Raw genomic sequence first — 27,116 nt, 5'->3', positions numbered from 1 at the left:
CAATGGCCCCGGATAACCTCTTTTGGTACCCTCCTTGGCTGGCTGCTGCCACCTATGCCTTCTTTTTTCTGCTGATAGGTTCACCCAACTCCCTCATCCAGCGGTTTTAGGTCGCACGAATATCTTAATGGAGTCTGTCCTTTGTTTTTGTTGGAGCTATAGAGGTTTGAAACTTTCTAGGTGGCAATGACTCAATTTATCTCGAGCAGCATATGATCGTATTCATGCCCTCAATGTACGTCGCCACCTCCTTTCCCTTTGTTGAATTTTAGGGAGCAAATCCTATTCAGCATGGTAATTGGAACTGAATATCGTGTCGAAGCTGATAATTCAGTGAGGCAATACCTGAAAAGAGTGAAGAGGTTAATGAGCAAGTTCCCATCTGAAGGCTACTTCAGTCTAATCAAGTTTGGCTAGCTCTGGTTGAATGGAGTACTTTGGATTGGTCGAAGATTGTGCTGACATGATCTATTGATTGAGGAAGTTAAAGGATTATGCTTAAAAGGTGCAGAATTACTACTGAACGCTAAGTTTCCTGTGAAAACTACCTTTTTTGCAAAACTTTGCTCTACCACACCAATTCTTTGAAGAATGGTATATTGTCTAAAATATTTATTAAAAGTAGTTGTCTGTTATTTAGTCTATATTCTTTATTTATTATTAAAAATTATCAATAGAATGCCTAAATGGTTTAGTAGTAGAAGAAAGTTGTATATCTGATCTCTTGCACGTACGTTAACCATCAAGATGCCTGATTGCATAGTCGCAAAAACAAAAAGAGAAAAAGGAAAAACTCCTCCACACTTTGCTTGTAAGTATTTTTTGCCTAATTAAAAATTTGTAAGTCCTTCTTAAGTCCCAAGAATTTCATACAACATTATAATTTTAAAATATTTTTTAATATAATAATGCGACAAAAACTTAATAGGAAACTTAACCGACGGCGTCCAGTTTAAGCCGTAAGCCGTCTTTCGAAACAAGATACTCCCTCGCTTCCCGCCCTGGCACACCTGGCTTCCCGAACACCCCCAATTTGAAACCCTAAAATCCAAAATTCCTGGCCTTTTCTTTCTCCTTCTGGAGAACCCATCCCATCTTCCTTCGGCCTCCGAAAGAATGCCTCCACCGTAAGCTCAGTTCCATGGAGGGCGTCCAAATCCTCTCCGTCTCCGACCTCCTCCGCCTCTCTCGCCCTATCACCGGCGCGGCCTCCCTCCACTCCTCCTCTTCTTCCCCTCCTCCATCCAAAAGATCCAAGCTCCAGTTCATCCAAGAAAACCCTCCTGATGCCCGTCTCCTCCTTTCCGATCCTAACCCCAACCCGAGATTTTTTTCGCCTCTGAAGCACCCCGTTCTTCTAATCGGCATCATCGACCTATTTCGTGAGGATCTTGATCATTGCTGCATGTCTAGAAACCATTGCCTCTCCTTTTCCGATGGCGCCTCTAGGGTTTGCTGCTCCGTTCTTGACTTGGACCTCAAGATCATCGGCCGGGAGGTCCATGTTCTGGCCTGGAACTTTGTTCCTTTTAGAGACAACAAAGGAGGAGTCTTGGAGGTTATCCGATGGAGCCTTCCGGCATCTGAAGCGCCATCGGAGCTGGCTGCCTCATTATCGATTCCATCAACTTCTTCATCCGAAGATACCAATTTGATTTCCCGTTTACGTGCCTTTGGTATACTGAGATCAATCAGCCCGGTCTTCAGCGTGCCTTGTGCTAAACAGAGTCGTGACTACAAGAACAGTTCTTGCAGGAATTCATTTGATGATGAGGATTCCATCGGGTTCCTTGCAGATGTGCTTACTTGTTCGTGTGAGCTTTGTTGCAACTCTTCATCAATAGCTGATCGCCACAGCTCTGTCGAAGAAAGTACTTGCCATTCTTTCACCAAGTCCGTGTTTGTCTACTTCCTAAGGCCCACTTCTTGGTGGCGCCCAGTGCTCTGTAAGCTGATTGGAAAGTTAATTATTGTCTCAGCATTGAAGAAAAAGTTAATCTTTGTTGGAGGAAAAGAATCATATGTGATGTTTGTGACGACAGTGAAATCTGTCGTATCATTGTCCCGGTTGCCTATGAAAGTTAAGCCCCTGGTTGGAAGAGTAATTAGTCCTAGTGGCGGAGTATATAAAGGTGTTGTTACTGGGGTTTACATGCAAGGAATGACGGTGGAGTTGGATGGGAAGGTCTGGCTTTTAGTTACTGATCCACAACTTGCTCCGCAGCATTGCCTTAGAGTTGGTGCTGTTGTGTGTTTCCTCTCTTTCTCTTGAAGTGTTTAATTTATCATCATGTGTTTGAAGACGATTTGAGTTTCATCCTTTTTATCTTTCAATTTTTGGTTAATGTTTATAAATGTGCTTTATTGTGGTTCTTTTAAATTTTTGCTTTAAGTAAATATGCTTCGTATATCAAAATTTCATCTGTTAGTTTAATTGTTTGTTAATTATTTTAACTCCTCTCTTTTATTGAACAGTTATTGCTGTCTTTGATTGTAGGTTTCTGTTCAGAATTTTCATTGGGTACGCCCCGAGTTTTCTTGGATAAGGATGCTTCTGCTTGGGACTTGCACTAGAACAAGTATTGGTGTTGAGTCTTTTTCACTATCTGAAACAAGGTAGCAGCCACTGATTTATGTAGTTCAAGCCTTTTCCTTCGCTTTGGTATGTTGATATTGTCATTGTACAATGTTTTTGTTCTTTTTTCATCTTCCAAATTCTAGGTGTCATTCTAGGAGTCAGAGTCAGAGTCCTTTGGGGAAGCTTATTGATTCTCTGACATTTTCTGCCAGATTCTGGTAGGGTACTGATATGAGATTATTATTTTCCAGATAAACATCTTTAGTTTTTGCTAGTTATACTGTTTATGTGCAGTTGACTCATTCATCTATTTTGTTTGATGTTAGGGTATTGCTTTTGATCTCATGCTTTAAGAGAAAATTTGCAATGATCATTTCTGACAAGGAAATTTTGGGTTCAAAACATGTAACTAGCTTTCCTGTATACATTCTCATTGGTTTCTCCAATAATTTTTGCATTCTATTTGCTATCAAGTTTTCATTAAGCTGACAGTTATTAGTGCTACCAGAAGGAAGGATTGGTTCAGACCTATGCTTCTAAATATTTGCCTTCAGATGCCTTCCAGTCTCAGGTGATTTGGTTTGTTCAGTACAGGTCAAGATGGTAGTTTCAAGTTGTCATTGTTGTATGTGTAATTTCTTCCATTTTATGCCCTAACACCATCTGCAAATCATCCTCTTTTCGTATTTGTTTAATTTGTCACATTTCATCCTGGTTGAGAATGGTGGTCCATCCGCCTTGCATAAATGAATCATTTGGATGGAACCAATGAATTTCAGACCATATTTTTGCTTAAATCATGGTTCTTCAGCCTAGCTTAGTATGTAGGTGGTATTATTCCCCTCACACATGTTTGACTAGAACTGTTAATTTTTGCCCAGATCAATAAATTATTATATCTTCCCCTGTTCATTGGTATTAGAAAGTTATTTTTTTCAGGGGGCTGTCTTTTTAAATTCTTGATAATGCTTCATGTTTTTGTGCAATAGCATGAGTTATTTTGACCATATTTCTTGTTGCAGCATGGAGTGTTCATGAAGTTCTGTAAGCATGACCAGTGTCCTTGTAGAAGTGAATCAAGCCTAGAACCCCTTAAATTGGTAACTATGTTTTCTAGAATTTGAGTCAGGTGAGGGAGTTGTTTGGATCTTATTTATTATTTATTGACATGATATTTTATGATCAGGCAATACCTATATCTAATTTCATCAGCAGATGTGAAGCAAAATGGGTAATGATACTTTCACAAAAACAGCAGGACACAGAAATGGTGGGGAGGAACCATTGTTGGGACCATTTCATTTGTGAGGGAATATCAAACTACCGTATGATAAGGAGAATTATATCAAGTGAAGATCTAGGGTTTGTTCTGATGGGTACACTCAAGGTTTGTAGTAATGCAGTAATGCAAATGTTACTTATGCACCAATCTCTTCTGTCAGACATGTTGCATGTTAAAAAGCAATAGAAAATGATTTCTTCATCAGAAAAGGAAACCATGATTTTTGCTGAATTTCACGTAAAAAGTGACTGAACCCTAAGTGAAATCCTTGAAGTCTGACTTTTGAAAACATAGTCGTTTTATTCACTTACTGCTTTTTTTGGCCAAGATAATTTTCTTGTCCTCCGTAAAGGTTATAAATACATTTCCGATATATCTCTTTTTTGCTGAGCTGAGTGTGAGGTTTATGATTATATGAATATTTTCACATGGTATGGTGAATTATCTGCTGACATTTCAGTGGAAAGCTTGTCATTGATTGATCAACAGCTGATTACCAGGAATTAGTGGTCTGTGCTCTTTCTGGATGAAGTAATGTTAATTTATGAGATGGAGGCATTTCTTAATGCTATATTGAAATTATCAGACTGATTATAGATAAACACTTGAAATTTTTAAAACTGAGGCTTTGGAAACATAAATGAAAAATAGATCAGCGTATTATCATTGTGAGCAATTGTAATGGAATAAGGATTTATCCCTCAAACAATTTCCTAGTCTGTTTATATTTGGACGTGCCTAATTTCATATTTATTTTTGAATGGATTTGTCATATATATTCAATGGATTAAACTTGATATGCAGAACTATATTTCTCATCTTTAGTTGCATCACATCTGATCTATCTGGATTTAATCTGGTATTTCGTATCCATATTTGACTTTGTTGGAGAGCTTGATTTAGGTACCAAAAATAAACTCAAACCATGATTTTGGATTTCAGCTTCCATTGAGCCTAAATCAAGCTGGGTGGATCTGACACGGGCTTGTAGACTCAAATTTAGCCCAGGCATTATGAAACCTTTGGTAAACATGTTTGATGTTTGGTTTACCGTAAGATGTTGCTTTGGAGTCTTGATTTGAGTCATATTATTAGCAAGCATCCTTTGTGAGTGTGTGAAAATTAGTTTGGTGGAGTGAATTAAGGGAAGCCTGTGAATTGAACCAATAATGTTAATCCTGTAAGTTGATAAGAAACTGATTGCAATTTTTTTCATGATGTTCAGTGAGCAAGATTTTTACTTTCAGGCTAGATTGATCCGAAATTGACCAAAATTTTTGGTTTCAATTGGTTTTGACAGTTTTATCCAATGCAATAGTTTTGGTTGAAACTATCCGAAACTTTTTTTTCTATTATTTTTGAGTTTAATGAACACATAGGTTTAATATTTTCTTTGATTTTCTTTAGAAAGCCGTACATATTTATATGATTATTCTTCTTTTCTTGCAATTTTTTTTTGTCTTTTTTTAGAATTAGAATGAAATATTAAAATGAAGCAATGAAATATGATGGCTTTTTTAGATGAATTTTTTCTTAGATAGGTTATAAAAATGAGATACAATAAAAATGCTTTGATGGGTGTCACGCCTCTGACTTAAAGCACAAGCCAAGGGATGCGTGAACCTGCTGCACACATGTTGAGCAGGGCCCCGCGAGTATGCGATGCAACTACCTGTGAGATAATAGAAATATAATTTAACTAATAATAATTCAATAACAGAAGTAGGATAAAAAATTGCAAAACTCATTAATTTTTACCCAAACTTGAATTGACCACATTTCCAATTCCCAAAACATTCACAAGTTATATGTTTAGGTAAACCCACAATTCAGTTGGCATAGCCACTTTGCATGTTCATTAAGGGGTCCATATAGTTTTACAAAACAATATTGTCAAGAAGGGTTCCAAACAAAACTGTAAAGGTTGGTTTGACCAAACTAAATCTAGGCTCACTCTAAGTTCACAATCCAACCTCTACCCGTCCCCTCGTACACCTCTAGCTCTATAAAAGGAACGAAACCCAAAGAGTGAGCTGAGAGATCAGTAAGCAACCAAAAACCATAGCTACAGGGGTCAAACATGTACAATATAAAAGCTTATTAATATCTCATATATAATTATCTGCAAATGACAATGTATATATAAACTATTTTCCTAAGCAATAATCCCCTTGCAATTTCAAGAGCAGTTTACAATTCGGTTTCCATGGTCAACATAACACTTAAACAACTATTTCTAATAAAGAATAAATCATTTTCTCATATAATCTCAAAGCAACTTATGTATTATTTTTCAAAATCATTATTTAACAACTCATCAGTTTGCGAGACTATGACCGTGTTATCCCTGTGATATGGTTCAGTATATGGTATTAAGTCCCGATGGAGTTGGTCCATGGTTCTGCATTTAACCTCTGTGCAGAGTAGATCCTCTATACCGCATTTAACCCTTGTGGACTAGGTCCACTATAATCAAGTTCTAGAACGACCAATGTGCCAACATATAATACCCATTGGTGGGGTCCACTATGTCGCCAGACTATGAGTTCAAAGCAAGCACACAAAATCCAATTATTTTACAATATCATTTCATTTCCATTTATATAGATGGTTCACCAATTTATAAAATTTTTAAGTATATGAGTATCAAAAGAAGCTCCAAATATTTAACATACATGCAATGTTTCCAAAGTATTCTAGCACTTTCAAAATGTAACATTTAAATTTATGTAGGAGTTTCACTTGATGCTAGTATTTTCTATGAATATGAGAATAGTCCATAAATACAGATGCACGCGAATTCAAAAATGTCTAAGAGTTTCAACAGTAGGATAATTTCTTGCTTGATTCAATTTACTTGTAAATTAGGAATACAAGACAAAATACACAATTTTCAAAAATATTTTATAATAATTATCATAAACAAACATTTTTTAGATATTTATAATTAAAAATACTGTAGTTAGGTTAAGGTTACTATAGTCAAGTCCAATTATTCCAGAATTATTCCTCCAAGACCTAATAACCCATAATACAATTATATTAAGATGGCAAGAATTTCTAAAATTCTCCAAGTTCCCAATTAATTTTTCTCAATTTATTTTTAAGAATCTAGGGTTATTAACAAAGGCCATTCTTAGCCTAAAAGAAAGCCTACAATTATTCAATGCTAAAGCCCTTATTAGACAAACCCAAAATTGTCTAAAATTGATTTAAATATATAATCATAATTTCTATACTCGTTCATGAAAATGATACTGTTTAATCATAAATGTAGGGATTGAAGTGGTTGTTACCTTAGTAATCAAACAGGGGAAGTTGGCTATAGCCCACTTGCTTCCTTTGCAGACGACAAGAGATTATGTGAGAAAAATGAAAGAATTAGAGAGAAAGAGGAAAAAGAGTGTAGGAAATGAGTGAGGGAAGGAGGGGGAGAGAGAGAGGATAGTGGGGAGAGGGCTTGGTCCCTTCCCACTTGGTTCCTCCATGCATAGAGAGATTGATAGAGAGAGAGAGAAAGTAAGAAACGAGAGCGGGAATTGGGGGTAAGCAAGGATGAGGGATGGTCGAGAGAGTGTTCAGTCTATTCCCACCCAGTCCCCCCATCCACATAGAGAGACAGATAGAGTAAGGAATGAGATAGGGAAGGAGAGAGGGTGAGGGACGGTGGGGAGAGGTCGCAATCCCTTTGCTTTCGTTTGCTTGTCTTTCTTCTTGTTCTTCTTTTTTCATAGAGAGAGAGACGGGAAAGGCCGGTGAGTTGGTTGCCGGATGGCAATGACACACTTGTGAGCAGGCACAGGCGGTGGGGGCTCTTGGTCAGTAAGAAAATAAGAAGAAATAAGAAGAGGCATTGAAAAAGAAAATGTAAGAGGAGATGGTTCGTGAACAATGATGGTATGGTGAAAGACACCAGCGACGACTCGATGACGGAGAGGAGGAGATGGGGGAAGCTCAGGGGTCTCTTTGAGTGATGGGAAGAAAGCAGAGAGGAGAGCTCTTTTCAGGGGTTGAGGCAGCATGCGATAGGGAGGAGAAAGGAAAGGGATTGGGAGAGGTTGAGGTGGTTCCCGTCCCAATTTGACCTAGGCTGGCTCATGGCCTGGGTCAGCCTAGGTCATCATATTGGGTTTTCTGGGCTTATTTGGGTTATTAAAAATGACATAGAGGAGCATTCTTAGAGGGGTTACTAAAATGACATATGCTTAGATTGGTTTTTCTTGCTTAGGTGGGTAAGTACTATATTTTTGTGGTATTGAATGGGTATATGTAATTCATTCTATGCTCTTATGTACTTGTTTTGCTAGTATACTGGATAGAGTGATGTTTAGTATTTATATATAATGCATTATTATATATTTAAGGAATTAAACTTCAATACAATTTGGTTTCTGCCTAAAACTACCCAAATTGATGTGAAAAAACTTGCTTTGATTTCCCTTTTTTTTATTTTTTTTTGGGTTTTCTGACCTTTGTTACCTGAACTGAAAAGCTCGGAGCAAGATTGCAGGAACTGAAATTCTATCCAGTGGACTGAAACTGAAACCAAGTTTTCAAATGTCAAAATGGAGGACGCAGAGGCTTGAAAGGAGAGCTAGAGCTAGCGAGGTCAATACTATTGTGGAAAAGATTGTATTGCATGCTTCAATAGAGAACAGGGGTTGATCCAAACGGATGAGCAAAGTGGATCCATAAAACCAATTATTGGATTTTGCTTGACCTATTCTATATAAATAATCCGAAGTGTTTTCTCGTACATTCTTGTGCATTGTCGTGTGAATCATGATGGGATCATGACGCATTATTGTACTATCTGTTATGTGTTTGTTTATAGGTAAGACTTACTAGGCAACACACAGTTTTGTTCATTTTTTCCAAACTTGTCATCTAAACATGGTGCTAGAGATTTGATTCTTTTTCTGACAAAATGCTGTTGAGTCGAGTCTCTCCAATGTTGTCAAGTTGTGAATCTTTCACTGGTCTCTCTATATCCTGCTTATTGAATCTTCATATTTTATTTGTTGAAGGTTGCATGTATATGTTAATGCATTCATATTTGCATGTTTGTGTGTATACACTCATGCAATCCTAGGCTGGCATTGATGTCCACTATACTGTATGAATCTTGGTGGACAAACATTTCTCTAGGTGGTCCAGATCAATGACTGGTCAGTGGATTCTGATGATGCAAGAATTTTATTTTCATGGTTCTTTGTTTTACATTTTGTATGGTGAAGCCCTAGCTCCTATATATAATTCTTAATAATTTTATTTCTCTTTTAACCATAGTTAATTGACCTTATCCATGGTTATCTTGTTTGGCATTCCATATTATTCTCTCTGGCAATGTACTCCATCAGAGTCAGCAATTTGAAAGCATATGTGATATGGTAAACAAAAACTTAACTGGCATCTGTATTATCTGAAGAACAAGAGTTACGTAATGTCTTTCTCATTCATTATGATTTGCACTTGTTGGCTAACTTACTCAAAAAATTAACATTGTACAAACACACACACATGCATACATCCACGAATGCATACACACAAACACACATTTTTGTCGTATGGATATGCATTACATTATCTAAGTATTTTATCATGTTGATTTTTTGCAATCAGATGTCTCCCTCTTCAGGGAGGTTACAATTGGTCGATGCAACAGGAAGTGTAGATGTTGTGATACCTGATTTACTATCAAATAACATTGATCAGAATATTTATGAGGTGATATGCACTTTCACCATCTTCTGCAGAATCTCTTTTTCAATGTCAAGTTCACTTTCATATATATAGCTATATTAATGTTTTTTGTATTCCTTATCTTCTTTCACCAATATTTCCTTCTAGATTTGGGATTTATCATGTCTCCTTCAGATATCAATTCTTTTTTCAATTTTTGGAAAAATAATTTGAATCATACAATAGTATGACAGCATCTTAGGTGGCCGTAGCCATACGTAGGCAATAAAGATTACTTCCACACCATTTTTATCTCTTAAAGTGAACGGTATTTTTTCATGCATATCTGTAATTTGATAAATTTGTCTGTGGAGCACATTTTACAAGGTTGCTTTCTGGTTCTTAGTGTATCAAATGTTCATGGCATGATTAAATTGTTTTAAGGCATGGCTTTACCATTTATCTGTTACGAATACATGTCCTTTTGAATTTTGAAACCGATTGAAGAAATACAGGTTCTATTAAAGGTCGTCAAACAGATTGAATAGGTGGGAACTGAAAATACAAGGAAAACAAAGAAGGATAAGAGAAAGAAAGGTTTGTAGGCCCTTGAAGGTCAACAGATATCATGGTGCTTGCCGAATGCAGGCTTCAAAGTGGCCAACACTGTTATTTGAAATATCATCTCTCTATTTACATATCATACTCTTTATATAGAACTCTTATGAAAGTCTAATCCTGAATGGATCTTTACCAATAGGTTTACAGGATTGATTCATTACCCTTTAAAATTACCTGAACAACTCTATAGAACCTTAAAAGTCTTATAATGTTCTCTTAATGATCGAGTCATTCCCTGTACTCAAATCCCATTTCATGAATGAAAACTATAGCTAACACTGTTTGTGATGCCACCTCTATTGAAATTATGTGAATTGGATTTCTTTCAATGTTTTGCCATATTATTTGGTTTGAAATCTTATTGACTCCAAATGTATCTGCCAACTGTTCCAAAGGGCCAGCTGGGTGTATAGGCCTATATTTGATTAAATATTTTTTCTGTTGTTTTTGGAGAACAAACTAATGCTAGTTGTGCTACTTGCTTTGCATTGCAAATTCTACAGTTTATGGACCATTACGAAGAACTAAAGCATATCATATGTCACTTTGTATTGTTTGAAGGTTGATACTTGACATGGAATGTCTACTATACTTAACTACATATTGAGCCAACATTTGGTATGCGCCAACATAGATATGTGAAATATTTGATGATATGCCTAATGCTACTAAGATGTGCTAGAAAAACCAATAATTTTGACATGTAGTCTAGTTGAGAGCGGACAGCTATTGATTGTTCAGGTAGAATCCTGATTTCCGACTCTCCGTTCTAGCATCTCTATCGAATAACATATTGTAATCTAAATTCAATATAGTATGAAATTAATCCAGAAACTGGCCAAGCATACTATTGAATTAAAAATAATTCTAAAGCAAAGTGTGGGGGCTTAATTTTCAAGGTAAATATGACTTATATATTTTATTTATTTTATATTAGATAAATTTAATGATTCATCATTTGCATGAAACTATGATAGTGTTTAGGACTTTTATCTGTTGTGTTCAGTAGAGTCTTCATCTATTCTGCGCCCCTGCATTTCATGTTCATGATTGCTCTTTCCAGGTATTATCTTCTCTCTCACTTTTTTTTTTGGACTTACACTTTCTCATTTGACATCCAAACCTGTATCAACTACTTGGTTCTTTATGGACTTTATACATTGATATTTGCACTTTATGCATGCATCATAGGTAGATGTACCTTGCATGATTTGTTGACACACTTTGGCAGTTTCGACCTCCCAAGCACAGAACATTTTCATCTTGTATACGCTACCAAGTTCTGTAAAACCTGTGAACTGAGGAATATTTAGTAATCTCATATGTTACTTACAGGTTTGTTCCCTAGTGGAGAGTTATTTGCTCATGTTTTAATCTGACTGATGGATTTTAGGTTGGCCAAGTGGTTATATTCTATTTAGCAGCATATGTTGACAGTAATAAACATGTGTTTTTACAGGTAAAAAATTATAAACTTGTTTTGGAAGGTCTGCCGATGCAACTAGATCATTGGCATTATCATTTTGATGAACCACTCTTGTGCAAGAATATATTTAAGCACTTCTCTTATAAGAGAACACTGAATCAGCTATCAGTTTACGTCCAATTTTATCTCAGGGATGCAACTGGCCTTAATGTTCCTTCCTATGTTCCTTCTTTCACGGTTAGGAGTAACAAGCTCGATAGTGGTGGTGCCGAAATGTTTCATTTGTTGCTTGTAACTCACAAATTTCCTGCAAATGATAATGTATGTTTCACTATAATCTCTGAATGCATTTAATAATCACTATATTTCATATTTTCAATTTCTTTCATTCATTACTTTATTGATGTGCTGTTGCAGTTTCAAGATGAGGTGATGTCAGACAGCTCAAGTTTGTTCGCTGAGGCCTTTGTCTTTCCTTATAATCTGTATTTTCCTGAGACAAATGAATATAGCCAATTTGCAGAAGTTGTCCACGATAAGCTAAAATCAAAATTTGATTCTGTTGATCATCAGAAAGACCTGACAGAAGAATGTTCTAAGCGACCCAGACTTGTTAATTCATCAAGTAGAATTCCACTTACTGCTTCAAGAAATAGCTGTCAAGATTATGAAAGGAGGCTCTGCAATATTCCTTGTTCTTGTTCATTTACATTCAGAAGATCAAATTTTAATGGGTCTCTCTTACCTGGTTATCTATGTAGCGGTCATAGCAGTGCAGTGAAAGGTTTACTCGCTAGCCATCCTGCTTCAAGGATTTTGTTAGAATTTAAGTCTGATAACTTCAGCAAGTATCAGGTATGTCTATGTTCCTATTTGTCAATCTTTTTCCCTGGCCAAAACTAACTATATACCTATGTTTTGGCGGTTTTATAATTTCTTCATCCTACAAGAAATCTCTGAACATGTTTTCATGTATATGCCAGTTACTACGTCTAGGTGCATATTATATTCTTAAGTGTTCCAACAAAGGTCTTCTATGTTACGTAGAAGATTGTGAATGTTTGGCTGGGGGTAAAGTTCTAGTGGATTCTCAAACAAACCTATGGAGCCTTTCCTTTTCTTGTGGTGAGATTGTGCAACATAAGCCATCACAAGATAACTCTTCTGGAGTGTCTTCAGTGATAGTTGGTGGAACTACAAGTTTTCAGAATGAATTAATATTCCTACAGTCTTTGGACCATGTTCATGGGACTTCTGATGTCCACCTGCATTTATCTGTTGGTGCAACTGAGACAATGAAGGACGAAACAGAAGCAGTGAAACATGCACTGAACAGGTTCCTTGCAACTTCAGGCGACGTGCTAAGTGTGTCATCATGTGTCCAGTTTATGACGGATGAGTTCATAAGGCCTTCTGGGCTAACTGATCCACAGAGTAGCAAATTGCTCCAAGGAAATCAGATATCTCTAAATGGAAATATAGAGAATGTTCACATATATGATTGCAAATCTGGTTCTTGTATGAGCTTTCAATGTGTTGCCAACAGTGACCAGTGGAGGGTTTGCAATATCTGTATTCATGTCAATGATGATCGTCAGATGGTAATTTCCTGTTTGTTATGCTCTCATGTCTTATCTTTCATTATGGTTAGTGACGCAATATCCTTGCTTTGTCATTTTGGCTTCACAGGTTCGGATTCGTGGTAGTATCAGTAGATGTGCCTGTCCTGTTGGAATGGGACCTGGAGCCAATGCAACTTTCCACCGAGTCCTTGTCACATGGTGTGCCTCCATTGTATTCATATTGCACTTTTATCAGATTAACAACTCAGCTTATTTGTATTTGTTTAGAAATGGCTTTTGAAAACTTACTTACATTACACTACAAGATGTCTGGTGAGGACTACATTTTGCCTAGTTTGGGAATGAACTTTTGGCTCCGTAACTGGTCATCAGAATGTGTGTTGTTTAAGATATAATGTTGTAAATTTGCATGTGATGCAGGACCAAAATATTAAATTACAGTGTGTCATAGTATATGACTTTTGTTGACCTCAATCATCATCATCATCACCACCACTACTACCACTACTACTAGTATTATTGTTGTTATTATTATCATTATTATTGATATTATTATTGTTATTATTGTTGTCTATTGTTATTCTTATTGTTAGTGTCGCTGTCATCGTTGTTACTACTATCACTACTGTTATCATTTTCTATTTTGCTTTGTTTTTTAAGCCTATTGGTGATTTGTTTGATTTCATATCATGTATGTCAAAACTTAAGAGTCACTTTCCATTTAAGAGGCATAACGTTGTACATTGACATTCATTTGACCAGTCTGTTGTTAGTTGCCATTGCTTGGTGCAATGATGAAGGCTTAGGATGACAAGTGCAATAGCATGGGTTCAAGTCCCGGTGCAGCCACTTAGTGTAAAAATAAAAATAGCCAAAAGGTAGGTATGTCCCTTGTTTGCCTCATGGATTATCGGGAACATAACTGGGTAACGACATTCTTAGTAGTAATATTTTATTACTTTCTGATACTTAACATTTATAATTCAGTAAATCAAACTTGTATGAGGATTGTCATTTTAAATCTTAAGCAATTTAATGGAATTAGATTGATATTTAATTGTAAGTTTTTTTTTCTTAGCTTTTAAAATCTCTGAGAACCACTTGTCCCAGAACCTGTTCAGTGATCTGTTCTATATTACAAAGGTGATAAACCTGTAGGCATATTCTAGTTTTTTATGTTTTAATATTATTATTCTCAGGAAAATAAAATTTGCCTTTCTGCATGTACTTTCTTCTGTGATTTATCATTTGTACTTCCTGCATTTGTGGAAAAATATTCCATTGGTGTGTAATGCATTATTGCTTACATTATCATGCGAAAATACACTTTAACAATTATGAGAATAAGAGACATACAAAATGCATGCCTAAAATGTCAAAAGACTGAAATATATACTTGTCATTTTTTACACAAAAACATTTTATCATTGTAAAGAACCAGATGTGTATGCACAAACTACAATGTTGAAATTTGCATGTTATTGCCAAGTTGGTATATCAGACACAATGACTTGGTTGTTTTTTAAGATACATCGCATTTGGGTTGAAGATATTGATGTTTCTTTTTTTAACTGGACTTCTAAATTCCAAACATGTCTCATGAATGTGATAGACGCTAGGATTTGCGCCCACCTCCATTTGTACATGTCTACCATCGGAGGCGTTGGATTCCTTATTCGGACGGAATTAGGTCTTAATTGCCTTAATTCAGGATTAGTCAATTAGTTGTCTTTTATTTGGTTGTCTTTCTCAATTAAGCATACTGTCTTTCCATTATAATAAGAGTCCAAGATACGTAGGAGTCTAATTGGCATAGGGGCGCCCGACCCCTATAAGAGTTGTTATTGTTTTCAATTTAGGGAAGGATTACAATTCCAAAATTTTTCTACGTACTCTCTCTCCCGCTCATGCCCTCTCTTTTCCTCACGTGCTCTCTCTCTCCCTTTCTTACGCTCTCTCTTGTTCTCTTTCTCTCCACCCTCTTCTCCTAACAATCCACTGGTGAGATCTGCCTTGTAGATCTTATCAACTAGATCTGCCTTGCAGATCTTATCAACTTGGTATCGGAGCTACAGTAGCCGATCTGTTGCAGTAGTCGACTTGCTATGGTAGCCGATTCGCTACAGTATTTGATTGGCATCTAGCATGGTTTCCACGCGCTCAATTACAGATGAAGATCGTATGTCGAGGGTAGAGGTCGAGCTCAACAACGTCAACATGACCATACGCTGACATGCGGACGCTTTCGAATTCATCAATGCCAACCTAGAGACCCTTTCCTCTAACGTGGCTCTCCTCCTGAAGGATAGGGAGAGTCCGCCTCCTCGATCTCAAGGGAGCCCGACTCGATGGATTTCATTGGATAACGGTGGAACAATTCAACCATGGCTCACGCGGGTGGACTTTCCGAAACTTACGGGTGAAGATCCGACGGGATGGATCTATAAGGCCGAGCAGTTCTTCCGCTACCAAGGCACCCCAGATGCGGAGAAGGTACTGTTGGCTTCCTTCCATCTCCATGACAACGCCCTACAATGGTTCCAGCGGTATGAGACCATGCATCCTCGAGCAAGTTGGCTAGAGTTCACACAAGCCCTTTGTGTTCGTTTTGGGCCATCTGAATATGAAAACTTTGATGAGGCTCTTGCCAAACTACAACAAACGGGGTCGGTGCGAGATTATCAGTACCAGTTTGAGTGGCTGGCTTTCCGAGTTCAGGGCTGGCCAGAAGGGGCTCTTTTAGGGAGTTTTATAGGCGGCCTTCGGGAGGACATTTGTTTGGAGGTTAAGCCTTTCCGGCTAAAGACGATGGCGCATGCAGTCAGTTTGGCGCGATTATAGGAAGGCGATCCTTCGGGTGAGACGCAACTCACCTTGTTAGGGTCTACTTCCTACACCAGTGCAAAAGCCGTCGCCGGCCCTGCCCCCGCCCAGACCGGCCCCGAGCGTTGGGCCAGGCCGACTCCCACCCCCGGCGGCCTCGTCGCAGGTTCCAAAAGGTGTTGGCCTCAGGCGCCTGACTTGGGAACAGATGCAAGCTCGTAGGGGGAAAGGCTTGTGTTACAATTGTGATGAGAAGTTCGGACGAGGACATGTCTGCAAATCTCAGTAGTTGTTTTTGCTGATATCGGAGACAGAAGAGGAGACATCGGTACAGGAGGAGGCGACTACGGAGGGAGAGCAAGGCCTGCTCGACCACCTCGAGATCATGATTCATGCTTTGTCAGGATGTACCTTACTTCAGATGATGTGAGTAGTCGGGATGGTAGAGGTCGATCGGTGTCGATTCTAAGAGATAGCGGTAGCACCCACAATTTTATGAATGATCGGTTGGCTCGGAAGCTTCATTGTAAGATCGCACCCGCAACGTCTTTCACAGTGATGGTAGCTGATGGCAATTGTTTAGCATGCAAGGAGGTCTGCAAGGCTGCGGACGTTCAAATTCAAGGGTACTTGTTCCAGGTTTATATGTATCCTTTAGGTCTCCAAGGGTCGGACATCGTCCTCGACATTCAGTGGCTTAGGAGTTTGGGACCGGTCCTTTGTGATTGGGAGAAACTCACTATGCAGTTTGGGGTGCAGGGTGTCCAGTACTAGTTGGAGGGCGACTTAAAGGCACCCGTACTGTCGTGTACCCTGCATTCGATCCAACGACTCCTATGTTAAGGAGCCAATGCGTGCATTATGATGGCAGGCCATATTGGGCAAGGAAGCCTGGACAGTGAGGAGCATGATTCCCCCATGGACTCCTTGCTGGAGGAGTTCAACCACTTATTCGAGGAGCCACATGGACTATCACCCTCTCGATCGCATGACCACTGGATCGAGATTGTTCCAGGAGCTGGACCGGCTAATGTGAGGCCACACTGTTATCTACACATGCAGAAAGCGGAAATCGAGCGCATTGTCCGGGAGATGCTGGACGCTAGTATCATTCGACCGAGTACGAGTCCATATTCTTTTCCAATTCTTCTCGTGAAAAAGAAGGTTCGTGGCAGTTTTGTGTCGATTATCGGGCATTGAACTACATCACAGTCAAGGACCGATATCTGATACCAATGATTGACAAACTACTGGATGAGCTCCACGTGGCAGTATTCTTTACCAAATTGGACCTAAAGTCTGGTTATCATTAGATTCGGATCGCTCCGGAGGATGTACCAAAGATAGCTTTCCGAACCCATGACGATACTGAGTTCTTGGTGATGCTGTTTGGTCTTACCAACGCTCCGGCTACCTTTTAGGCCTTGATGGACGACATTTTCAGGTCCGTTCTGCGTAAGTTTGTTCTCATTTTTTTTGACGATATTTTGGTCTACAGCAGGACATGGGAGGACCACTTGCACCATCTTCGATACGTCTTCTAGATCTTGCAGGAGCATTGCCTCTTTGCAAAATAGAAGAGAACTTTCAGCCAGCGGGAGGTCAACTACCTTGGGCATCTCATATCCGCCCAGGGGGTAGCAGCTGATTCAGAAAAAATTCGAAGCATGGTGGACTAGCCGAGACCGCAGAATGTACGGGCTCTACGGGGCTTCCTTAGGCTGACCGGCTACGACTGGAAATTTGTGCAAGGATACAGAAAGATTGCCGAGCTACTGACCAAGCTCCTCCGGAGGAACAAGTTTCAGTGGACACTCGCAGCAGAGAAGGCTTTTGAGGATCTCAAGGTCGCTATGTCTTCTACACATATGCTACCCCTTCCGAATTTTTTCAAAACCTTAGTGGTGGAGGCGGATGCATCCAAAAGCGACATTGGAGCGGTTATGATGTAGGAGGGTAGACCCATTGCCTATTACAGTCAGGCATTGTCAGAAAGGGGTCAAGGACGATCCACCTACGAGAAGGAGCTGATGGTCGTCGTACATGCTGTCAACAAGTGGCATAGCTATTTGATCGGGCGCCGGTTTGTTGTTCATACAAACCACCACAGCTTAAAGCATCTATTGGAGCAGCAGATTTTGACTATGGACCAACAGAAGTGGGTGGTGAAGTTTTTGGGGTTCGATTTTGAGGTTGTGTACCAGCCTGGGCGTGAAAATAATGCAGGTAGAGCGCTTCCTCTGTTGCTCACGTTCTCTCCAGAAGGGGAACTGGTTGTCTTTCTCAATTAAGCATTATCTTTCCATTATAATAAGAGTCCAAGTTAGGTAGGAGTCTAATTGGCATAGAGGCGCCCGACCCCTATAAGAGTTGTAATCGTTTTCAATTTAGGAAAAGAATAATAATTCTGAAATTTCCTTACGTACTCTCTCTCCAGCTCACGCCCTCTATTTTCCTCACGTGCTCTCTCTCTCTCCCTTTCTCACGCTCTCTCGTTCTCTCTCTCCACTCTCTTCTCCTAACAATCCACCGGTGAGATCTGCCTTGCAGATCTTATCAGAATGCTGATAAATTCGTGCCAGAAGCATCAAATATCAGGATTGTTTTCTTCTATTTTGCCAATTCATTGAAAAGACAAAAGATAAATATGTTAAAGAATGCATTGTCTAGAGTCTTTTCAAAAGGACATGAAATTTTTTGAGATAAGTTTGTTAATGTATCTGTTATAAATTTTGTAAATCTCAGGTTATATATATATATATAGAGAGAGAGAGAGAGAGAGAGAGAGTGAGAAAGTGAGAGAGAGAGGTAGGAAACATGGGAGTTTTACTAATCAAGGATAAAATGGTCCAAATTAGATATATTGGTATGGGCCCGTAGAATGAAGACATGAGGAAGCTCCAGCAAGAAGGGTTTTGAGTAATGTAAAGGAGTTGCAGGACCAAAGATAATAGGGAAGGAAGTTATGAGAAGGCCTAAACTGATAATAAATTGCCTTGAATTGAATTCGTTAGATATGTATATAGTTGGGGCGACCTCTTGTTCTGGTTTTGCTTAATTTGAGTCAGGAGAAAGTTCTACATGGTTTTATTACCTTTACAAAACATATACATGCCAAGGATCCTATAATGAGCATCAAGGGGCATAGAATAAACTGTTAGCATAGTGTGTGTTTTTTTTTGGATCCACTTCCTTGATTCATTGTCACTCAGGATTCCCACGTGGAGGTGTTATCTGCCTCATCAAATTATTTGGTTTCTTTTTGATGTTTTGATGCCTATCTAACAACACTCTTTTTTCCTTGCGTAATTGACTTGCTAGGCTCTATTTTGGCATGACTTAGCAATATTTTTCTTTGGCTTCTTTGATTCTACTTGTGTAGTTGTTCATGTGTAATTTGACATTATTCTAATTATATCCTTGACGCTTTTGCTATATTTTAGTATACTTATTCCTTTTTCTTATTGGTTTAAATCATTCTGCTCATCCTTGGCCTCCCATTGTTCACATTTATGGTAGGGTACATGATGTTTACCTCTTCTTAAGTATTCTATTTGGGTATTTAGGTATTACAATTGGTTCATGGATTAATGATTGTTCCACTACTGCACTTCGAGCATTGGTACTTTGCTTTTTTCATCTACCAGTTACTTTGCATTTGTCGTCTACAGGAGAAGCTTCCTAATTTCTATTGTGTTTTTTTTCCTCCACTGGTGCCAACATCCTGAATATTTAATGTTTCTGTGCCCCTAAACATTCATGTTAGTAGTTGAATATATGCCAAGATGCTGTCTGGGTCCCTTGGTTGACAAATGGTTGTAATTAGGTAGATAAAAATCTGCCAATGCGAAACGTTGAATCTGGTTTTTCTTCAACTTGGCAAGACTCAAATTTCTTTCAAGTCTATGGGGTCCATGCTCCATAGTTCCATAACTCTGTCTTGTGTAATGAGGATATTCTGGTGGCTCGTGTTTTCCCTAAGATTACTGCACCACACCCAATTGTTAGTTCATGTCGATAGCGGCTCCTATTTATTACCATCTGAGCTAATGATTGTGTGTTGTTATGTATAACTTCTTCTGAGCTCTTCTATTCTTTTCAAAGATGTTGTTGATTTTGCTGGGCAGTGATTGAATTAACATGCACCCTGTGCTTATAACATCAATTTTTGACTATGGATCCAGGCAGTCAATCAGAACTTGCATTGCCAGCTTTACATGAAGGGACCGAGCCCTTTTGCTATTTTGTTATAGCCCAAGCACTAGGGGAGAACCATTTTACTTATTGTAAACATGCAAATGATAAATATCTTGTTCATTTGATTGTTGCTTGGCCCCTTACGCTTCATCTGATGCTTTAACTGGATGGTGGCTTCTTCATAATCATGCTTGCTACCATCATCTCATGGAAGGTTTAGTTTGACTTCCTGTCTCTTATATCAACAAGTTACAGGAAGATACCATGCCCACAGGGTGCAGTATGTCTCTTTCTTTGAAAGTTGACGTTAACAATATATCTACCATTAGCGTATAAAAAATCTGGTTCATAATGACTGAATGCCAGGACAATATAAAGTCTAGGAAATATGTTGAAGCTTTGCACTGCTGCTCAGGCATCTACATAGGTCAACATATAATGCTGCCTGTTGGATATTGCAATAAAGCAATAAAGTTCCATATTTTGCTTGTAAATATGGTGTTGTCTCTTCTTTGTTTACTCATGGGATATCACCACATTCTCTTTCATCTCATGGGATATCACCACATTTTCTGTTTGCAAAGCAGATTGTAGATTGGGAGAAAAACTATCTGCAGTTCTCTCTAACTACATGCCCATTAAATTCCAGCACTTCTAGCAGAAGGCCTGAATTGGTGTTAACCACGACTTCTTTCATTGTGATCAACTCCATAAAAGAAGTCGATTGTCCACGTGGAAAAGAAGGATTTCTATCATCATCCAGATCGAGCATACTAGATGAGAATTTCTTGAACACATTTTCCTTAAGTTTGATCTCACAGATGAAGCAACGCGAAGACAGCAAGCTTGTTCGTTTTCGTTGCAGGGTAAGAATTCTACTTTCTACACTTAAGCAATGTGTTATTGCTTTCTAATTTCTATTGTCCATGGGTATTTTACTCAAAATCTTTTATAAATTAGTGACTATTACTTGCTATGTTTCATTCTGTAAATATTCTTGTTGTTACCAGAAGGTGAATGTTTCTTCCTTATTGTTTTTTGTGTGGGGGTTTTGTATGCAGGTTGTAACCGTCCATACTCTGGTTCTGGAAAGCCATGCCACTGGCTCGGCAAGGTTGCAATCAGGTAGACAGTTAAAGATGCCAGAAGTCAAGATCCCACTAGCTGGTTTTGTCTTGGGTAAGCTGTACACGTGATGGCATAAAATGTCTGGTGAACAGTTAGGGTGTCTTGCACAATTTTCCATATATGTAGCCAATTTGTTTCTCCCCTATTGATTTTGGGAGGCATATATCTTGCTCAGTAGGTATTTTAACTTTTAACAGACTAAATAATCTATTTTGACATGGTAAGGTTTGGGATCTTAGAGAAGTCGTAGGATGGTAGTTAAGTCAAAATTCCTTTGGCTAGAAAGTTCAGAATTAAGGTAGCCCTCTCCTGGGAGGAGGCTCATGTGGGTGGCGGCTCTTGATTGTTTGAAAGGGGAAATTCTGTAGCTAGCTTTGACATGATAGTGGTGAGTGAGATGCACCGGCCACTGGTAACTGCAGCATTGCAGCCCCTATTCTAGGATATTTGATCTCCTGTTTGGACATGGCAACTCAAGCTCTATAACAAGCACAAGAAAAGAAGTGGTTGTATTATTATGTAGAAATATTGCACAATGATTTGGCTTATAAGGGGTTTACCTTGCTCTTTGTATCTTGTTTGATTGATTCATGGGCTGTTCCAGGGTGGTCAACAGAAGACATTAACAATTCAGCATAGAAAGAAGAATACTAACTGGCATTTTTGCTAGTTCATGGGTGTGGTATGAGATGGGACCTTTATTTTCTAATAAATTTATCTTCATTTGCACAGATGATGGGTCATCCTTGTGCTGTTGTTGGGCTGATGATGGTCAAGCTGAGACGTTGCTTAGATTGCATGAAACTTCTTGCCAAGCTTTCTTCCGTGGCCACAAATTTTCAGGAAGGGCAGGAAATGGAAACTCCCGACATACAATTGCTTATCAACTAGAGAAGTTTCTAAAGAAGCACCATAGAGTCATCATAAGAAATCACGGAGCTGTACCTGATTTGTCCTGTTTAGATTTAACATTTTCTTTTGACTCGGATAAAGTATTCAGTATTTCGGAAGAGAGACTCCTCAGGTTCATCATCCTTAATGCCTGTGGTGGTTCAATATTGGTGAGTTCTCCTTTTCCTCTCTCCCTTGTGCACTTCATATTGTCCAGATTTCATGTTTAATTAGCCATGCAGCCTCAATGTCTATTATAGAATTTTTTTTTGTCGCATGGAATGTTGTTGTCACCTGTTTACTACTGTATGCATGCAATCATGCAAGAGCTCTGCACAATGCAGTCACAGATTAAAGATTTCAGAGAACTCTTGGGTCGTGTTTGGGGGGTGAATTCACCGGTCAAAAATAGATAAAAATAGATAGTGAACACTTTATCACTAGAAGACATTCATTAATAGGACAACATAATGTTCCCATGCATGATCAAGAAAACCATATGTCACATCCTCGATCCAAAAATCAGAATTCAAGAGCATGGCAACTGCTGTATACTCATAGGGAATTGACCTTATAAGTATGCAAGGCTTTCACCTATGCATTTAATATAATTTGAGAACATTTTGTAATTCATACACAAGCAATGAATATCAGAACAGCTAAACTCTCTGAATGAAATATTTGATATGTTCACACTGATCACCAAAAGGCATAGGCAGAGTAGTTCACCCATTTTACAACTCTGAACTACAAGTACTTACTTATACATAGTCGTCAATTAGCTTTAGTATACAAACTAATAAAGCTTGGTCTAGTCTATATTACAAATCTAGTCTTATCTCCTGTCTCACTCTTGAAAAATAATATCATGCCAGTCTTTAAGCCCCTGAATCCAAAAAGATAAAAGTGAAATAATGAGCTCAATAGCTCAATAAAAGTCTACTGTAAAAAGGTGAATCAAGCGAGTACCAATAAATTCATCGCAAAAAATCCATATAGTGAACTAATATGTTTTTACCAAAGTAAAAGTTTACAATATATCCATATAGTGCAATCATACATTTTTGTCGGAGTAAAGTTTACAATCTAAATTCCATATTCGGATCTGTACTTATATTCAAATATTCTATCACAAACATTAATATTTCAAATCCATTTAACTCTACTGGTTATACGACTACATTGCAAATATGTCCTGCAAAAGGATCAGTTTATCACAATTAACTCTTGTAAAGTAGGTCACATACTGTATTTAACCCTGCAGAGTGGATCACAGAATGTAGCTAGACAAACTTACACACACACACACATATACATATCAAATTCAAAAATGTGTGCTTTTCCAATTTTTAGGATTATCCAAGCAGTTTCAAAAATAAAATTCTTCTAGAGGTTCAGTATTTCTAAACATGCACAATTTACAACAATTTTTCAACATGTCACCTGATTTGCAAATACAAGAAAGATTTGCACCACAACATGTAGAAACAATGCAGCTAATTAAAAGATATAATTTAATGCATGCCAATGATGTATTGAGATTATTTGCAAAATATATTTATTAGTAGTAAGTTCAAGCAAATTTAGTTCATGTAATTCAAAAATAAAATCTTAATAATTAAACTTAAATTATGATAGTTTTTGCATTATTGTGCATAAAATATTTTCAACAATTCTTTTTTAATAAAATACTTTAGAGTGCAGAACATTACTTGCCTTGCGAATGTGGAAGTCCAACTATGCCAAACTTTTCCCTCCAAGATCTAATAAACCATTATACAAATATGGCAAGATAGGAAAAATTTCTAAAATTTGTGGAGTCGTCAATTAACTTTTCTTAGTTTATTTATAATAATTAATGAAGGTCGTTCTTAACCTCAAAGTAAAGCTAAACAATTATTTAATGCTAAAGGCTCATATAGGTTAAATCCAAAACTGTCTGATACCAATCCAAATATTTAATCATAATTCTTTCATTTATTTATTTCTAAAAATGATACTATTTAATCACAAATAGAAGGATTACAATGGCTATTATCACATTAATCGATAAGGGGATTCTGCTAGTGCATTCCGTTAAGAAGAAACAGCACTGGCAGCCACTGGAGGTTAAATCCAGCAGTGGATGGCTAGCTGCCCGGTTGTTGGGATCTAGTAGCGCTTAGGTCTAAGAGGAAGGAGAGGCAAAGGCTCTCGGCTCGTGTTGGTGTTCAGGGATAGATCAAAAAGGAATGGGAGGGGGGTGGGGCGGAGAGACAGAGAGAGGAATGGGAGAGGCATTGATGACTAGATAGTAGGGAGGGAGGGAGATAGAGGGAGAGAGAGAGAGAGAGAGGTGGTGGGGTGCAAGTTACAACCTGTAGTAAGAAAAACAGGGGTTGTGGCCACCTATAAAGTTGCAAATGGGTCAGGTTGACCCATGATCCGACTTGATTTGACCCATTTTTGAGGACCTATGGGGCCGGGTCAGGGTCTCAAATTGGACTTGTCCTATTTTTTGGTTTGGGTCTGGGTTTATTGAATCTCGACCCGACCCGTTGTTTTTTGGATCAATTTTGGATTGTTTACCCAACGACTCGATCCGACCTGACCCGAATCTGGATTATCCATTTTGGGCCCGCAGGCCGCAGGGGATTATCCATTTTGAGACTCTCTGGTCTCAGGCTGCAGGGGTGCAGTGATTGTGAGACTACGATTTTGTCGCTCCGACTCCATGAGGCCCGTGACCCAATCTCTTCTTCAATCTTCACTGCTTTAGCCATTCGGCTTTCCCAATCGCTCTCTCTCGATCTCCTCTGAGGACCATTTGGAGCCTTAACGAAAGTGCAAAACCCTTCCTTCCCCAGCGTCACCTACATTGGTGATCAGCACCAGGTTGAAGTAGGAGTGGCCATTGATGATGAACCTGAATCCCCCCTTCTTCACATATGGTACCCTGCAAGGAAAAAAGGTTGCAATTTTGTTTCAGAACTATAGTATTTCAGATCCCAAACATGGAGACAGGAAGTTGTTTGTGAGTTATATAGAGTGATAGTGAAATAAAGTTTTTTTTGTTTGAGGAGAAGGGAGAGGGGATTCTGTTTTAATAAAGTCTCTCTTTCGAAAGGAAGAAAATTATAATGTTTTATTTGAAGTCTCTACTTTTGAATGTTCTCTTAAGTTGGATGCTAGTGCTACTGGGATGAGAAAGGTTCTCTAGGAGTTGTTTTAGGAGTCCCTGTGATGCAGTCAAAGTTTGAAAAAGATCTTTGTGCCATTTAATTCAAGCTGATATCGAAAGAGGTTAGAGGTAAAAAGACAGATTAAGAACAGAGGGAACATGGCTTTTAGGAGGAGTCAAAACTTTGTGTTATTGAGTTTAAAAATATTTAGAAAACGGATTCTGTTGGAAGTGGGAGTTTCTACAGATTGGAGGCAAGAAGCCAGTGCTATGATGAATATGGTTGACTTTACAGAGCTTTTGGTTGTAATATTTTTTTGGAGCAAAGGGTGTAGTATAACCCTCCGCCTGTTTCATTTCACAAGGAATTAAAAGGAATAATATTATCGGAGTTATAAGATGGTTGAGTTTCTGATGGCAATGTTTATCTTTGTATTGAACAGGGACAATGCATGCCTTGTACTGAGCAATACGTTGGAAAACTGGCTGAGAGATTTCCATACCCACAATGCTGTGTTTGTCCCATGGCCTTGACTGTAGAGATTTTTATACCCACAAGCTCCTCTTGGAGTAAAGGAACAATGGCATATATTCTAAAATGTGTTTAAACTTGCTTATCTTGGTAAAGAAAAATTTCAAATAAAAAGTTCAACCTTAAAATAGTGAATTATGTTTTTTTATTATGAATTATAGCATGACCCGATCCGGATCCGAACCGGATCCTAACCGGACTCGAATTTTTTGGGTTGGGTCCGGATTATTCATGGACCCGACCCGACTCGCCCTGAATGATCCGTTGGGTCAAAAATACTAGCCGTGGATCCGACCCGATCTTTTATTGGGTTGGGTCTCGGTCTAAAATTAGGACTCGAACAAGGAACCGGGTTGAGTCGGGGTCACTCATGATCCGGTCCAATCTGACTCATTTGTAACCCTAGCCACCTATTAAAAGTAAGAGCACACCGCTTGTGAGGTGGTGGCGAACTGTGACTTGGGCCGCTAACCAAGGTTCTCTACCATCATTCATACTTGCAGGAGCAAACTTCAAGGAAGTTGGTTATACATGTCAGTAAACCACTGATTGGTGGAAATGATCAGCTTATTATATCTTCTAGTATATTTCCTTCAACATTTCTAGCCATTAAATAAGTGGTTGGTGCGAGCAATGAGTATTGAATATTTGAGCTAATCCCTTTTTTTCCCCAGTTTTGCCTTCATATTTTCCATGCCCCAGTTATTATGGGATGTGGAATAATTATAGCAGGGTGGTTGCAGCTGTACCATGTTTACTGATTGCAAAGTTTTCTTCCATTTTATTTTATTTCTTTTACTTGACAGAACATCCTGGGCAATAAACTGGATTCAGATTCTTTAAAGCAGTTGGATTTGGAGCTTCTAGAATCGCAGGTTCCAATTCAGTCATTGCAGAATGTATGGGTTAAAGAAGTTTGGTATGTAAATCCTCTGAATGAGGCTAGAAACTTGCTTCTTTGATCTGTTATTCAGGTAGTCTTTAATATTCTATTTCAAAGGTGGAAGAAAGATAATGGGTGGAATTAGGCTTGGTTGCAGGCGTGGTCGTAAAAATAAAGCTTTCGTGTAAAGCAGCTTTTATGTCAAACAGGACAAGCTTTTGCTTCTACAGGCCAAGAGATGGTTTTTGCTTTTATCAGGAGGAAAGAAACCCTGAACTGGACGTTAGTTTGAGGCTTAGAGGCTGCAAGTTGTGACTGGGCCTTTCAGTT

General features: G+C 38.4%; 1 protein-coding gene across 6 annotated transcripts; it reads left to right on the top strand.

Annotated features, from left to right (window-relative positions):
• Positions 1-486: 486 nt before the first annotated feature.
• CTC1 (conserved telomere maintenance component 1) lies at positions 487-27,116 on the top strand. Of its 6 annotated transcripts, XM_088716123.2 has the most exons (17): positions 1,004-2,248; positions 2,498-2,616; positions 2,722-2,796; positions 2,905-2,983; positions 3,087-3,149; positions 3,601-3,678; positions 3,765-3,965; positions 9,483-9,587; positions 11,623-11,910; positions 12,007-12,444; positions 12,573-13,190; positions 13,279-13,370; positions 20,842-21,058; positions 21,254-21,371; positions 22,053-22,381; positions 26,710-26,822; positions 26,944-27,116. In XM_088716123.2, exons 1-17 carry the CDS (start codon positions 1,142-1,144, stop codon positions 26,972-26,974), a joined length of 4,071 nt encoding a protein of 1,356 aa, XP_088572249.1. In that variant the 5' UTR covers positions 1,004-1,141; the 3' UTR covers positions 26,975-27,116. The 6 variants fall into 6 exon arrangements, with proteins under 6 accessions (XP_088572253.1, XP_088572249.1, XP_088572251.1 ...); XM_088716127.2 differs by lacking the exon at positions 1,004-2,248 and adding an exon at positions 487-505 and having other exon boundaries at positions 26,710-27,013; XM_088716125.2 differs by having other exon boundaries at positions 1,004-2,185; positions 26,710-27,013.

The sequence above is a fragment of the Phoenix dactylifera genome, chromosome 2, assembly GCF_051530095.1.
Source record: "Phoenix dactylifera cultivar Ajwa chromosome 2, Ajwa_hap1_PhDact_Kaust_v1.1, whole genome shotgun sequence".
In the NCBI taxonomy this organism is placed as follows: Eukaryota; Viridiplantae; Streptophyta; class Magnoliopsida; order Arecales; family Arecaceae; genus Phoenix; species Phoenix dactylifera.
This window is presented reverse-complemented; position numbering and strand designations above follow the sequence as displayed.

Coding starts and splice junctions, on each gene's coding strand:
- CTC1 (XM_088716122.2), top strand. CDS start 1,142: ATGGAGGGCGTCCAAATCCTCTCCGTCTCCGACCTCCTCCGCCTCTCT. Junction 2,249..2,497: donor GCCTTAGAGTTGGTGCTGTT/GTGTGTTTCCTC, acceptor CTTTGATTGTAG/GTTTCTGTTCAGAATTTTCA. Junction 13,191..13,278: donor TCAATGATGATCGTCAGATG/GTAATTTCCTGT, acceptor TTGGCTTCACAG/GTTCGGATTCGTGGTAGTAT.